This window comes from Gouania willdenowi, chromosome 5 (assembly GCF_900634775.1).
Source record: "Gouania willdenowi chromosome 5, fGouWil2.1, whole genome shotgun sequence".
NCBI classification, from domain to species: domain Eukaryota; kingdom Metazoa; phylum Chordata; class Actinopteri; order Blenniiformes; family Gobiesocidae; genus Gouania; species Gouania willdenowi.
The window spans coordinates 27666067-27682672 of NC_041048.1; the positions used below are offsets into that span (position 1 = coordinate 27666067).

The window sequence follows — 16606 nt, forward strand, 5'->3', positions numbered from 1 at the left end:
ATTACAGCAAATTAGAGTTTCTAATGTTGAATCAGATCTTTGAAAAGTAGGACAATGAGGACAGATCCTATAATATGGGCAATGGTAAAGGTTAGATTTGTATTGCAGATCAAAAACCAAAGGGAGAATAGCAAACCAATGATGTGGTTTTTCAACGTGTTACGTGTACTCTGTTCTCTTCATAACATACTCAAGGTTTGCATCCTTTGAACTAAATTTGGATGTCCCATTTCTCTAATTCTACCCAGCGCAGTGTGGAGTGGGACATTGTACCAAGGATCTCAGGGTAAGAAGCTGATAGTGGGAGATTTAATAGGGTGTTGTTGGCTATCTAGTTGATTTAACAGAGAATGTGACTTCTGATAATCCTATTTGGAATATGGGTCTTGCACTAAGACCCCTGGCTACACGTGCAGCAGAAGGGGCAGAAAATCCACTGCACTGTGAAATCAATCCACGTGCTGCAGTGAGGCTATGCTATGAACATTTCAAAATACTATGTGCTGGACCAGAGCGAAATATGATGCGTTTACATACAGCGTAGCTAGCCCGACATCACACACATGCTTTATAGAATGAGATAGACATGGATAAATATCTAATTTAGTCTATTATTTTTCAAATCGTTGTTAGGTTTCTTTGTGGATGACTATCAGAGGCTGTATGATGTTTTATGAAATGTGAGAGATGTAGATCAGGTTTGTAAGCACAGAAGCAGCATTGATTTGTACACCATGTTTCCAGGATACCAAACAACTTTGTAGCAAAGTGAGATAAATGAGACAAAACTGTACTTGTTACCATTAGGGTTTGTCACAGGCCATAGTTACTTCTTGAGCAACTAAAACGAGATCTGAAACTGTCTGAAACGCAGTCTTTTTTTTCTTAGCAATTTATTCAAATGCAGAGCTTCAGATCATGTTACGAGGTTTCTGTAGAAGTGGTTCATTTTAACAGAGACAACGTTAAAATGAACCAACTATCAACTCTATTCAGTTGATAGAGGCACATCAACTGAATGTTATAGCACAACAAGGGCAGAGCTGCCCTCTTTGTTCACCTGGTCTAATGTATCTTTCCAATGGTTACCGTACTTTGTTGTGGAGTCATTGTATTATATAGCAGTGCATTAATGCAGCACTGTAACTGGGATTATATATATAAATAACGAAAATATGCTCATTCAGAAAGACCACATCAATCCCTTTGGAACAGATTTTCAGGCCTCTGACATTGTTGGCTTGTGTTCTGCACTTCACAGTCAGAGCCAAGGGCAACTCCCTCCACACATATGAAGAGAACTGAAATATTAATGTGAACACATGGGAGTTTGTAAGATATTTTTATAGGCGCGGGCACACTGCATTGTCTTTTTATGGCTCATGGTGGGTTAAGAGTTGAAAAGGCCAGCAGTTTGCTGCTGAATTGCCCGAGAAAGTGATTGCTGCATGTAAAATTTCTTTTGATTATAAAGATCTTGAGAAATGTATGAATGCTCAGTATCACAACTAAGAACAAAAAGTTTGATGAACTGAACCAAGAAGACAAGTACATTTGTCTGAATAACAAACTGAATACCAACAGTGAGGACGGAGAGATTCAGGAGGCTATATTAGATATTAGGGGTCCCCAATTAAACTACCAAGAGGGTCTCAAGGGTATCTTTCAAAAAAAGGAAGTCATCCAAGCACTAAAGTGAGATATTTAAGACGAATGTTTTCTCTGTTGTTATTGTTGCCGTCATTGCCATTGTCGTAAAAAATGTTGCTTTCTGTTCTGTTCAGAAGTAGCGGACAGTTTTTTTCCCCATTTTTATTTACAGCTGGGCTGCACGCCGGCACCAACTCTTGTAGATTAACCCGACCATCAAAACAGACCTAAAACATAGTTCAGTCAGGTTAGAGTAATGTCATATATTCCACCACATCATGATCCTAACCATGCACAAATGCCAAAGCTAGAAACTATTCATACAATATGGAACCTTTCATTTGACAAAGATTCATCAACCACCAATCAAAGCATCTTACAATTCACTGTAGAGGTCACTTGTATTTCATACTTTTAAATTGCAGATATATCTGCAGTGGTGAATGAAAGTCAAACTAGGAATAAAAAAATTGTCTGGCGATATTTTTTAGATTAAAGATTACTCTGGATCTAAAGACAAGCATGAGTATTAAATGTGACCTTTGAACACAATCAAAGAAATGCCTCCTGTCTTGGGGGAGAAAATCCCTCAAGATTAGGGCCAACGGCAAGAGATTTGGTTGCCCATTTGTGGTGCAATAGTGTAATTTCTGGAAATGAGCAGTTCAGAGAAAATACTGAATTACCCAAGGAACTGGTTTTAGGTCATCTTAGACATACTTAGAAAAAGGAAAGATTAAAGAATTGAAGTTTCTCAAGAAGCTTAATACATTACGGGTAAGAGAACACAGATTGTAGTAGTCAGGCCATACACGAATGCATCAGGACCAACGGTTGCAAGTGAGTGTATTGACATGCAGGTCTAATGCATGTGGTCTGGTAAAGATTTGGTTAGGTAAGGGGTCAGCCTTCTTCGGCAACAGGTACTCTTCGTCAGCACTTTAATATATTTCCTGTTATGTCCTCTGTGCTTTACAAGGTCACTGTGTGTTGATCCATTTATGCTGCCAGGGATACACAGGAGTTGTCGTCATTGACACACATGCCTGACAAACTGTTAGTTGTCTTGTTATTCGTTGTCTGTTAGTTGTATGGACATCTCATCAGTGAGGGTTGTTGTTCATCTCCTTTATTCTTATTATGAAATAGGATTTGGGTGGATAACTTGTCTCCTACTTTCAGTTCGATTGTATCAAGACCAAGATGGATACCTCAGCGAACAAAATACTGTGGACAACCTTGCTTTGTCCTGGCATTTTTGTAAGTTGCTGTTTTTTGAAAAACTTACAACACAATGATTGTACTAACGATCACCACTTACATGTATTTTTTTTTTTCATACAGTGTTGCTCTAACTAAAACATCCTTGTGACTTCTTATAATTTATTCCTGCAAGTAACCAAAGCGACAGCAGAGCACCTGGTTAAAAGAAGAAGAAAAAAAAAAACACCAATAAAGATGCAACATGTTGTAACCTGTAAGATCAACTCGGAGCATTGATATAGAAAGTACAGAGCAATACAGGTTTGACTACTCTCACACAGAAACACAAATACATTACTGTAACGCAATCCTACCATTTTCAGTGACAAATCACTGCAGAAGACTCACACTTAATGTATCTAGCGACAAGTCAAAATGTGAATATGGCAATTTAAGGTTGAGCCTTTATGTTTGTTGTGTGGTAGTTTTCTCCAAGTCTGTGTGTTATTTATTCCAGTTTCCCCATTTGGTCTGAAAACATGTACAATATCAATCATCGGATTTGTGTGTCTGTGTGTTGGCTTATGTGATTGTACTTATGTATGGCAGGCACAATTTTCTGAATCTTATTTTAGTGTGAGACACGTTTCTGAAAGAACAAGTAAATCTGGTTTGTGCATTTACTCCAGTTGTCCTTATCTAGAATGGATGACTCACTCTCTCCACCTGTGATGCTTTGTCATCTGTCACGAAGGAAGAAAAAGGAGAAATGGGTCAAAGGCTAAAAAAAAAAAAAAAAAAAAAAAAAAGAGGGGAGTCGACAGGTGCATTTGGTTGTCACATCCCTAGAATCCCATTTTTTTTCACACAAACACACATAACTGGTGTTGGTGCAATCATCATTCATCTTAATTTATCAGGCAACATTCAGACGGCAGTTTGGACAGAACAAATTGGATTTTCCAATTTCAATTCTGACACAGGCCCCTTTCATATGTTATGTGGTCCTATCTCTGATACATATCTGATATTTTGCAATGTGACTGCTGTCTGAACCGCCATGTTGCATTTATCCAACTTCTATGTCATTGAAATGCAATAAACGTCACAATTATGTATTCCGGAAGAAACAGCAGAGGAATATAAAAATAATTATTTGCTAAGGAGATCTCTCCACTCATGTAAACAAAGGTGTGTGCCTGCATGGTCACGTATTGCCTGAGGACCTCTTTTGTGCATGCAGGTCACTCAGGGTCACATTCACGTCATAACTCTAAACCAATGAATAAATGAACACATCAAAATCTGAATGTGCATTACGACCTGTAGCGCTGTTTGAAGGTAGCTTTAGTGTATCCACAACACCTCGGTTTTATCTTAAAATAACTTACAATAGGACACTGTTGCACCAACAACATTCCTTATTTTGGGAACAATAACCCAATTTAATGACTACAAAATGCTTTCCATAAGTTAATAAGTAAAGGTTATCAGACTTCTACTAACTTAACTAAAATCCATATTTTCCTAGTCATGATTGCAGAATACGTTTCTCAATGCAATCGGAGGTTGGGCACATCATGGACCAGTCTCATGTCCACTACAGCACAAAAACACAAGGCCAATCTCAGGCATACACATTTATTGCAACAGGATGACTTCAAGACCATGTGCAGCCCAAAGATTGTTTTTGTTTGAGTAACTGTAGCCAAGGCTATGACAAGACCTTGCTAAATCCTCTGGCAACTTAGCTAAAAGGTTTCAACCAAATTCAGTGACTGTTCTAGGCCTCATGTCACTGCAAAGGTTTACTCTCAAATATGGTCTTGACCTCCAAGGTATGACCAAAATAAGAGAGAAGATTAGCTTGAGGAAATCAGATATCTAGGAAAATCTCACTGTAGGGCCACTGCTGTTGAACACCAAGAAGCCAGAGAGGCGGTTCCAACATCTGGAGGGGTTGCCTCCCCAAGGAGATGTTTTGGGTCGGCCTATTCATCCGGTAGGAGGCTGCAGGGTCGATCCCTGACAAGCTAATGGAACTATCTCTCGGTCTGTCTGGGAATCAATGACTGGGATTTCTTTGGAAGAGCTGGTGGAAGTAGCTACAGCTGTCTGAGCATCTTTGCCAGAGCTACTGCACAAACAATCCAGACCCTGATTAGTCAACAGGTATGATGAACATTTAACATGTATTTTTCTCTATTTACAATCAACAAATACTGTCTGAATATCAACTAGGGGCCATTGGAGATACAGCATTAAACATTGCACATGACGAGAATGAGTGCATGATATGAAAAATGATGGTGACATTTGACAGAAAAACCTTTTGCTAAGAAGCCAAACTTTATTATTAACAATGTCATGATCGAGAGAGTTTTAGTCTCTTTAACAGCATCCATCATCCTTATCCACATTTTTGTCTTCATTTGTTTCAGCCCTCACTTGCCAGGCATCCAAGCAGTGGTTGCTAGGCAACAGCTAGCACCCACCGACATGCACGATGATAATAAAAATGACGGTTGAGAGGCTAAAAAATGGTTTACTGAATATTGTGATAGTTAATTTTTAGCCTAGTGCGATTACATTAATGTGTAGATTCTTTACTCAAAACAGAATCTGTTCCTGTCCATTGGCCCCCAAAGGTATTAACCTTTGACTATCAATTCTACTTTAATGCATGTTTCATTTTATAAAGCCCCATGTGAGAGATGACCTCATTATATCATGTGTAGGAAAGGCTCAAAGTTACCAAACACCATGAAGTAATGCACCAATCTTAGCTGTTAAAACCAACAACTACAGTAAGTCCACACTGGCCTGTGATGAAAGAATGAATGGAAACCATAAAGAAACCAGAACAATGTGACGTGTGTCTCAGATACATAAGCATACCTTTAGGAGTCTTCCACTCTCCCCTGATCATTCATTCACAAATACTGTACACATAACCAGCACAAGTTACAACCTGCACTGAGAGGGTGTGTGTGAGACAATTCAGTAGCATGTGTGGGAAGACTGATAGGATGGATATTGGTTTATCCTGGGATCAAAATGAACTGCAAACACAAGGCAGATTATTGTCAACTGTAGTTTCTAATAAGCTCAGAGTGATAATGTATTCATAGAGTGAATATTGTCAAACTTTATCACAACCTGTTCCATGATGCTGTTCACTATGAGAGTATGCTAAATAAATGTCTTCAATTATAAGGGAAAGCAATGTAACCATAAAATAAAACTGATAGTAGTACAGTTAGGTGCACTTTATGTGGCTTCACAAATTAAAGCAAACATCACAAAATCCATTATCACAACAAGGTCTTGATAATTGTCGTAAATATCAAAGGAAAAAATCTGCATCTGTTATAAGCTCAAGTACCCTCTTTCTCTTATTTCTGAATCCAAGTACCACCTTTGTCTGACTACTACATTTTGCTTCATTTAAAACATATTAAAGAATTTCATTTGTACATGGAATGAAACAGTATTTAGTGCTTCATGAATAGATGTAATTCTAGTTATATCATTTCTGGTCATCTCCCATCTGATGTGGGACCAAGACTTATATTTTCAGTTCATATTCTATTCAAGATCATTTCCATCATCATTATTATGATCATTTTTAACAAAAAATATGTGCATTTTAAAACACCGTGTTTTTAATGCTTTAATTTGTTAATTTTCCACTCTCTCAAGAACCCCTTGTAGTGCCATTGCGATCGCGTACCCCCATTTGAGAAACACCGATTTAAGCCAATAGAGGAATAATCCAGGGACAAAGATCATTCATTTAGAAGTGAAAAACAGAAATGACCAATATTGTGTCTCCTGGCTGTCACTTCCTGTCCCTCAGCCAACATAGTACCATTAGCAGATGACATGCCTGTTTGGTTAATTGATTATGATTATTCCTCATATTTATCAATACATTGGTTAAAAAACGTATAGGATAGAAAGTGAACAACTGATAACTGACAACTGAAAGTAACAGACACACACGTGCAGTCCAAGTGGATGTGCAACCATGCTGGTAAGACCAGAAGACGCCTCACTAAATACTGTCGTTTGACTTTCGTCCACTTTACAGCCTTCGCCCTCCACTGTCTCGAGTCCAGCCAGACTGGCACGTGGACTGGGTAAAGATACAACCCTCCATTGGGCGTGTTAAGGGGCTCAATAGCTGGACCAATGCCCAGGATGTGAGCTTCATTATCCTGCAGAGAGTGTTCCTCTGCTGCACCTGTACACAGCCAAATACCACTGCTTCTGACACACACACCACACACACACACACACACACACACACACACACACACACACACACACACACACAACACACACACACACACACACACACACACACACACACACACGATGTCATGCTGCACTGGCAAACAGAAGATCATTTAGTATTCCGTTATAATGACACAGTAAATTAATGTTTGTCAAAAATCTGAGTAGTAAATCTGTGATGATGCTAACAATGGCATAAAATGGATTCTCACTGTGGCTGGCATTGAGGGTTCCCCTCCGCATTGCATGGTAAAAGCCTATACACCCCATCTTAAAGAGATTAAACCACCTCACATCAGTCATCTGCAGGACATATGCACAAATCTGATAAACTAGCGATCTAAAATACGAAAAATCATGGAAATGCAAATTCCTGAAAAAACAAAACAAATTGATGCTCCGCTGTAAAACACATGGATCATCTATCATTTATTCATCATCTAACACACACGCGCAGACGCGCACCCTGTTGATGCATCTACGGTGTTTGGTCGCTGTCTCCACAAACCATGATCAGAAAAAAAAGGTGTGACATTTTGCGCACCGCTGTGATGAGCCGGTGGGAGCAGCCTTACCTGAATCGGGGTGAATCCTTTATACATTCTTCAAAGTCCACCGTCATTTGGCGTTTTTCTCGTGTTAGTCCCCCTTTAGTCTGCCAGTGTCATTGCCCGCGGTGGGGTGTCGCTCGGTCTATGCGGGTGTAGTAGTGACTGGTGTCCGCTGATGGTCTGTCTGTCTGTCGGCCTCTCCCGGCAGCAAACAAGGAGCAGCGGAGGCTTTACGACCACTACCACCTCTACCACCACAACTACAACTACCACTGCTGCTCAACACGCCGGAGCAGAGAGAGAGGGAGAGAGAGAGAGAGAGAGGGAGAGAGGCGCGGCTGCAGCGCAGAGACTCTGTGTGGGAGAAGAGCAAACAGCAGACACCACATTACCCAACACAGCCGCACAAACAGACGGAATCATGGGAAAACAGCTGGGCCCACGAACGAATATTTCACATAAATTCAACCTTTGTAGCACGTGAGACACGATTTTCAAATCACTGGAAATAAGTTCACGTGACTAATGATAATACAGTGTTATTTAGGTCTAAATAAAACATTATGAGGAAAAAAAAAACATTATGGAAGCTATTCGCGCCAGTGGGGGAAAATAATATAGTATATATTATATATATAGATATATATATATATATATATATCTATATATATATATATATATATTAAAAAACTAGGAAAAGTTAAACGATATTAAATAAATCAATAGAAATGTAAGTCATAATTATGGATTATAGTATTTTGTGATTATGACTTAGATTTTGACTTGCATATTAAGATTATTCTTTCCACTGAAATTCATATCATTCTTCACGCTGTTTGTTAAACCCACCATGTATTTCATTTCTTTCATTTTTTTTGTTTGAAATCTATCAATTAGGAGATTATACCCTCTGTTTTGCATTGTTTTATTTTTAAATAAATTGAAAGATCTTTATGATGCTTTGTAGTATAGTGGATTACCCTAACCTGGGAGGTGGCACAGTTATATATTCGATTCCCAGTTAATGCACCTGTGACCTTGCATGTTATGTCTGTGCTCTATTGGATTTCTTTAGGTTCTGCTTGGTGTACTCCCACTGTTATGTTGATTGGAATGTCCAATTTTTCAATGGGATGGAATGTATTTGTCTCTATGTTTGTCTTCTGCATTTAAAAATAAGATATTTCAGTTTATAACTTGACTTTAACTTGATTATATCGTGACGACACAGTGCTTTCTCACAATAGTCCATTTTGTTTTTGTATTGTCAAAAAGGGTACACTGGCTTTTGATCGTCTTTTAATTTCTGTCTTCCTCTGGTATGTTTTCCGTCTTTTCTGCACCTGCTGCTGATTTATCTTCACTATACACAGAGCATCTGTTGTCACTAACGTGTATGTAGATGTTGGTTGTTATGTGGACTGTGCACTACAAATCGGACACACCTCCTTCACGCACCCCTTACGTTATATTAATGCGACATGATAGAGAGACTGGATCCCGTATTCATTTTGTAAATACTCCATTAGATATATGGGTTTTTGTTGTAGTTAACCTAATTAATATGCATTTAAATTTGACAATCAGTAGAAAAAACACAAGTTAGGGTAAACACTGTGAACATTTAGGAGACGTGACTGTAGTCCCTGTAGAATTTCCAGAGACTATAGAGAAGGACATTGACGTCATTCCGTTTACCCGCACACACGTGAGGACGACTGCAGACCTCTGTAAAATCGACCTTAGACTACTTTTTTTCCTCTTCTAAATTAGATTAAAACGAGGCTTTTAAGCTTTTGCAGCCAAGTATAAAGTCACAGTCTATCTCCTGATCTTTGTAAAACTGGAGAAATGTGATTAATGACGAGAACATGAACACATTAGCACGTTACCCTCATCTTTTTCCAGTACATTGGGACTAAATACAGGTATGTGTCCTAGCAGGGGAAGTTAATTTATTCTAGTATGAAACATTAATGTGGTATTTGACCTTGTCTCTACAGGGGCGCAGTGAAGGTGCCCCACACACAACATCTGCAGGGAAAGAGGGGGGTCCAGGACCACCTGGAGGTAAGGTTGATCCAAAGTAGCTTCAAGCTATGAATGTTATGTGTAATTAATTACCCACCTAATATTACACTAATAACTTATTCTGTAGTTAAATGATTTATCTGAACCATAGGCGTAAATACGGGGGGGGTTACAAGCCCACGATATTCAAACCTAACTCCACCCCCCCCCCCCCCCCCCCCCCCCAGAACATGAATTCCAAAACATTTATTTAAAATATCCTAATTTGTGGTGGTATTTACATCAGCAAAATGTAACCCAGAATTGTCTTCTGGTCAGACTTCATTTGAAATAAAATGATCAAGATTTGTATCGTATATCAACCATTTTGAGGAAAAAATATTGAGATATGAGTTTTGGTCCATATCGCCCAACCTTAGTAAGACTGTTCACAGCATTTCAATGCCAACAAAGGTCGGCCTACCAGATTCTAATCACCTAATTGTATTTAGTGAGTGGTTGACAAGTGTCTATTGGTTGGGGTGGTGGGACAGCTTGTAGCAGGCACCAGAAAAATATTAAAATATTAAAAATATTTTCAAATCCAAAACTTGACAGGTCTGCCCCACACACAAAGCGTTTTTCCCACCCCTCCTCCTTTCATCCTCACTCAATCCAGGTGCATGGAGGGGTCAAAAGTTTGCTGCGGCTGCTGCTCAAATGTTAAATGAAATGTGCACTGACTTTTTTCTGCATTTGTGGCATTAAAATATAGTATTTGGGCATTAAAAATAAAATGGCATTAAAAAGTGTTACATTTAACTTGCATCTGATTTATTTATTGCAACATCTACCTATAAAAGCAAGGTGTGTGCGTGTGTGTGTGTGTGTGTGTGTGTGGAGCAAATATCTCCCTGATGCGTTGCGAGTTCGACCTGAAACTCGGTCGACGGGTTCCAAATACCCCGAGTGTGTGGATCTGTTATTTTGGAGTAATTTGGTCTTTTCAAAATGTTTATTTTAATTTGATTTCACTTCTGGACGGCCCCTAAATGAAACCTATTCAGCTTTTGACCTCAGGGTGTGAGGGGGCGCTAACGCACCATCTATATCTATTTCACTACAAAATGTGGGGTCATTCCTCCTCCACTTCCTCCTGTGCCATCATTAGGCGTCTCAAACACGGGAGCTCTCTGAAAAGATCATTTGAAACCGTCAGCCACTGATGAGTCTTTTGCAGACACGTTTCCCATTGTTTAAACCATATAGCTGTTGCTCAATAACGCGCTGTTTCATTAGAGTCAGTATTGAACTCAACCCGTTCAATTCTCCATCTGGAAAACTGCAGATTCTGTGTGGTGCCGTGCATGGAAGTTAAGCTCTGACCACTCGTTTCGAAGGTAAAACATGATTTTAGTTTTTTTTAAAAAGACAGCCGAATTGAACATAATTCTTTAATTTACTTTCTCACTCATGTAGTTTGGAGTTTTACGTTTTGTTTTGCGCAGTTTTGTTGTTTTTCTGATTGGCGCTACAATGTCTATGGAGTTTGGTTATCAGCGTCTCAAACAATTCACGGAGCACAAACAAACGGTTTTTATTTATTTATTTATAATAAAAATATACTAAATGAGTAAAATAAAACACAAAAAAATTGTCCTATTATTATTATTATTGCTATTACCTTATTATTTTATGTCGTTATTGTTTTTATTGTATTATAGTTACTGGATTTTCATTATATTATTTTGTTACTGTTATTGTATAATTGTACTACTATTGTATTAAAGTTACCATTATATTTTTTTTCATTATTAATATATATTTTATTATAGTTACTGGTGTTCTCATTGTATAATTAGTATTGCTATATTATCATTATATTACCTTATAATAATTTAATATTGTTTATTATTAATTTTGTCTTTAGTGCATTATTATATTATTTTGTTATTGCAATTATTACCATTAATATCATTACAACATTACTTTCACTAGTAATATTATATCCCTGTCAACATCAACATATTTATTATTATCAGGGCTGTACAAAAACTTATCCAGTGATGGCACTGATGTGACAAACTTTCTCTGTTAGTCGAGGGCGTCCAAAATACATACATTACAGAAAAATACACCAAACAACAACAAACATATGAAAATGACTTAAAATACACAAAACTAAATATTTATACACAAAATAACAACAGAAATGCACAAAACTACACTAAAAAAGATACAAAAATACACAAAAAGATCCCTGACACCCCGGAGGGGATTAATTGTTGATACCAACAACTGCTCTTCAAGCACAAACATTTATTTATTTTTATTTGATTGAACAAACAATTCTTTCACCAAAAAAATTAAATTTTTGAGTAAAATATTATCCATCTGCCTGACCCCTTACTTGGAAATACGGTTAGGATTAGGTAGGGGGCGTGGCTTCAATACCCCTGCAGTATTAGCAGAGATATTCTCAAGTATACTTAGTGGAAATCTGGTTATTTAAGTCAGGATGATTCTTAAATATGTTTTTCCAACTATATTTAACGTCCCTGTAAAGCACTAACCTTCAATTTAACAAATTACCTGTTTATTCCTGTTAATTCCGAAAAAATCCCTTAAAGGGCATTATTCAGAAAAATTCACTTTATAATGGTTTTGGCTACTGTCATATACTGTACATCCCTTTAGCCTCATTCAGAGGGTCAAAGTTGAAAAAGTTCTGTTTCCTCCCTCCCTTGTTATTCCACATTTTGTAAAAAGTCAACTCCAAGCGGGCTAGTTCGATTTTTCTCGCTGCTTGACGTCACCTAGCGGAAACTCCTCCTCCTGACTATCCTGGCTCCTCCTACCCAATAAGAATGTGAGCTCCTCCCTCTCAAACTGCCTCACAACTAAAACAAAACTTTGGTTTAATATAGAATATACATTATATATTTTTGTCATATATGTAACGCTACATACACAAAATGTGTCCTCTGCATTTAACCCCTCCTTTTTTTTTGTTTTTTTTTTTTTTTTTTTTTTTTTTTTTTTTTTTTTTTTTTTCTTTTTTTTTTTTTTTTACCTTGTCTGCACATGCTTTCGAAGGTTAACACTACAAGAAGTGCAATCTTTTGACAGCAATGCATATTTTATTATTGCAATTAAATAAATTTATTTATTTCATTGCATAATTGTGACCGTCACCAGCCCTCCCTAGGGAAGGGGTAAGAAATACTTTATTAAAGGGAGGATGTAAAAAAGGGGGGGAAGTGTTACACAAAGGTGAGGGGTGGGGGGGGGGGGGGGGAAGTTAGCAGGGAAGAGGGATACAAGATAGGATATGGAATGGGTGAGGAATAGTTTTAAGTGATGCGATGTGAAATTGTGGTTGTGTATATTGTGGTTTATTGTTGTGTTGTCAAGCCAGTTTGGTGACCAGTGTGTGGTTTAGGAATAATGGTGGTGGCTGTGAACAGAGCTAAGAGGTGAGTGGAAATTCCATAAAAACAGGTATTTGGGAACAACGTGTCTAAGGTTGAGCCCAGTATGAAGTGTTATCCACAGCCCAAGGCCAGTGCATCCATGACAAAATGTATTTCCAAGTACCGCCACTGCAAAACCCAAGAGCCGCCCCCGGGCCCGAAGAAGCAGTCAGGCCAGCAGAAAGAGCAGGCAGCCTAAGGGCCCCCGGCGACCACCCCACGGCCAAGCAGTCCCCCGAACGCCCCCAAGATCCCAAGCCGAGAGGCAGCCATCGCCCCCCCATACACACCCGAGAAAGCCCCAAGGAGCCAAGGACCCAGCGCACCACGCCACCGATCCCACCCCAACCCCCAGACCCCCCACCCCATCGACCCCCCCACCCCACCCCCGCGCCTAACCCCCGAGGGAGGGCCCAGAGAACTCCCTGCCCGAGGCCCCAGCGGAGGAGCCGAAGCCCACACCCAGCAGGACGACCAGAACCCGCGCCGAACAGGCAGCCAGTGGCACCCGCCGGCGAGCCCAGAGCCAGCAGGGGCCCGACCCCAGGCCAGAAGGACCCGGAACGGATGCAGCACCAGGAGCAGCCCGCCCAGGGAGGACGACCACACCCCAAGCCGCATAAGGCACCAGGGGGCCGCTGGGAGTCTCCCCCCCGGCCCCCAGGCACCCCAACCTAGCCCCCACGGCGCCCCAGATCACCCTTCACTGATGCCGCCCGCGCCACGAGCTTCAGTTCTTTTTTTTTTTTAAAGCCAGGGCCCCCTCCAAGGGCCAAGCCAGACCGCCCCGCCGGGATGTGGCCCCCTATTCCGGCCCCCTACACCCTACCTCACGGGGCACTGCCCAAGCAGGGGCCGTACCAGTAGGTACGCAAGGGCGCGGCACGCGCCACCCGCCCCGAAAGACCCCCGCCAGGACCGGCCCGGCCAGCAGGCCAAGCACCCCGGGCCCCAGGAGCACCCCCCGGGACCAGGACCCCCCAAGGGCAAGCCCCCGGGCCAAGCCCCCCGGGACGCATTCCCCCACCTCCCGCCCGGGACCCGGCCACGGCCCAGCAGGACCGCACAGCCCCGGACAGCCCACGGCCAGCAGCCCAGGGCCCGCCGCCCCCCGGACAGCGCCAGCCACGGAGCAGCGCCCCCCGCCGGCCCGCGAGCAACCGGCGATCCCCACCGCGGGGACGGAGGCACCCCAACGGCACACATCAAGTGCGGGACAGCAGCCCCCAGCCAAAGATGCCCCGGACCCACCCACCAGTCCGCAAACGGCAGGATAGACCCACCAGGCGGCCGACAGCAAACCTCCACCACCGGAAACAGCTAGCGCCGCCCCCAGTAAACAGCATCACCCCGAGGCGCCAAGCAACCCCGCCCCACCCCGGCGAGGACACCAACACCCCCCCAGCAACCCACCCCCCAACCGGCGAGGCAGGCCGCCCCGGGCCCCGCACACCGCGGGGCCCCGCCCCCAAGGGCCACCAGGAGACAAAGCAAGCACCAAGCCACACCCAGGGGGAGAGGCACCCCCGCGCCCCACCCGGCCGACACAGCCCGGAAAGACCCCGCAAGGAGAGACCCCGGCAAAGCCCCCCCGAGACCCACCTCCACGCCCGACCGCACCATCTTGATGTGCTTTTGCTCTATGCAGTGGCCCAGCCACCAACAGAGGGGCCAGGCCCCCACCGGAGAGGCCCAAATATGTGTACCAACCCACCACCCTGTTATGGTGCCTCTCCATTCCCCAATGGAGAGGCACTTCCCGATCCCCTGTGTGAATGTGTGTGTTTGGTGAATGTATGGGGTGTAATTAAAAGAAGGGGGATGGAGGGGAGCGGTGCTCCCCCTCCAGCCTCTGTGGATTTATGTGTATGTGGTGTAATAGGCCGGAGGGTGTAAAAGATGATACACCCTCCGGGGGGTGACATGTTGAGATGCGATTAAAATTGGAGGGATTAGTAGGGCAACTAGAGGTGGGAGGGCCGCCCCCACGCCACTACATAGTAACACAGGTGGCGGCCCCCTCCACCCCCAGCCCCACCATCCAGGCCCCCAAGGGTTGGGTATTGGTGTGTGGTGCATTTTGTGAGTGAGCCAGACCAGCTGGGAGTGGGGTGAAGTGAACATGTAGGAGGCCGGTCCAGTGTGGGCCGGGCCCGTCCGCGTGGCGGGCCCACGCGAGAGGGGTAGATGGCGCAGACGGGCAAGTGGCACTGCGGGCCCGGAACAGCACAGCCGGAGACCCCCCCCCACGGCACCCCCAGACCGCGCCGGCCCCGCGGAGCACGGCGACACCCCCCACCCCCGGCACAGCAGGCACCAACAACATCCCCCCGGCGCCCCCGGGGGCGCCCCCCGCCGCCCGCCGGCCCGGAGCAACGCCACCCCGCCACCAAGGGGAGCGGCCGAGCGGGGGGGAGGCCCATGCCCGCACCAGGGCCAGCACAGGCCCACCCGGCGCCACGATACAACACTCTCCACCGGGAGGCGGCCCCGGCCCCCCCGAGCATTTAACCCCTCCTTGAGGAGCAGTGGGAAGCCATGGTGAAGAACCCAGGGAGCAGTTACCATCAGTTCCATTTTTAGTATTTGTTATACCACCTAGTATCGCCTTTGAGATGATCTGATGTGTTTTTGACCCAATGCAACGCAGCGGTTGGACAAAACAGTGGACTATCACCTTGAATGGACTATTCCTGTAATAAGTAGTCGAGAGAAGAAAGTGATGTAGCAGCTCCGGTGAGTGTTTGAAACAGCTAAATTAGCTGACTCCAAAGTCAAAGCTGTGATCACTCAGCTGCTGCTGCGTGATTAATTAAAACTCTGACAGACACAGACTTCTGTCCACATTGTTCACAGTGATTCAACTATTTTCATACTATGTCCAACATAAAGTCACAGTTTGATCCCCTACAGAGTGAAACAAGCTGTTATATGCAGATGAGGATGGACCAGAAACTGTTTCCACACATATTTTAATGAGGCTCAGCTGAGGTCGCTTTTTAAACTACTATTATTTAAAACTGCGTATTATGGAAGCCAATAGTTCTGTTTCACTGCAAACATCCCTCTGTAATAAAGCAGGACGCTCTGCGGCCGGGTTATTTCCTCATTTCTAGCACATCTAACTCGGTCACGCTTTACAATAATGATGATGATGATCAAGGAGAGAGATTTTAACTGTCACTCGGACAAAATGCGCCTGATCCTCAGTCACACTGCAATAATGTGTTTAAATCAACCTGTTACATTGTTTATCAATGAAGGCGTTTCAAATTAAAAGTGAACGTTTATCATTTTCACAGAGTTCAATGACATTTATAAGTGTTGGGAAAACTCCATGTTCCATGATTTCTAGACAGCCCAAAAAAAATGACATCACCGCCTCCTTTCCTTCAGCCCGCCTTCATTCACACAAACGTG

General features: G+C 42.8%; 2 protein-coding genes across 8 annotated transcripts in view; one reads left to right on the top strand and one right to left on the bottom strand.

Moving 5' to 3' along the window:
* Positions 1-8020, bottom strand: part of LOC114462956 (arf-GAP with coiled-coil, ANK repeat and PH domain-containing protein 3-like) — a 65289-nt gene extending 57269 nt beyond the window's left edge. For 4 of the 7 annotated variants that reach the window (XM_028446097.1, XM_028446095.1, XM_028446096.1 and 1 more), the window contains exon 1: positions 7728-8020. In XM_028446097.1, coding sequence (XP_028301898.1) covers positions 7728-7774 — 47 coding nt within the window. In that variant the 5' untranslated portion in view covers positions 7775-8020. The remainder of the gene's footprint in view (positions 1-7727) is intronic. The other 3 variants (XR_003674045.1, XM_028446100.1, XM_028446098.1) reach the window with 1 other exon arrangement.
* Positions 8021-9184: 1164 nt separating this feature from the next.
* The window catches only part of pusl1 (pseudouridine synthase like 1), a 34312-nt gene continuing 26890 nt past the window's right edge, over positions 9185-16606 (top strand). Inside the window, 4 exon segments of the mRNA XM_028446967.1 lie at positions 9185-9216; positions 9553-9595; positions 9597-9631; positions 9707-9773. Of these exon segments, the coding sequence (XP_028302768.1) occupies positions 9185-9216; positions 9553-9595; positions 9597-9631; positions 9707-9773 (177 nt within the window).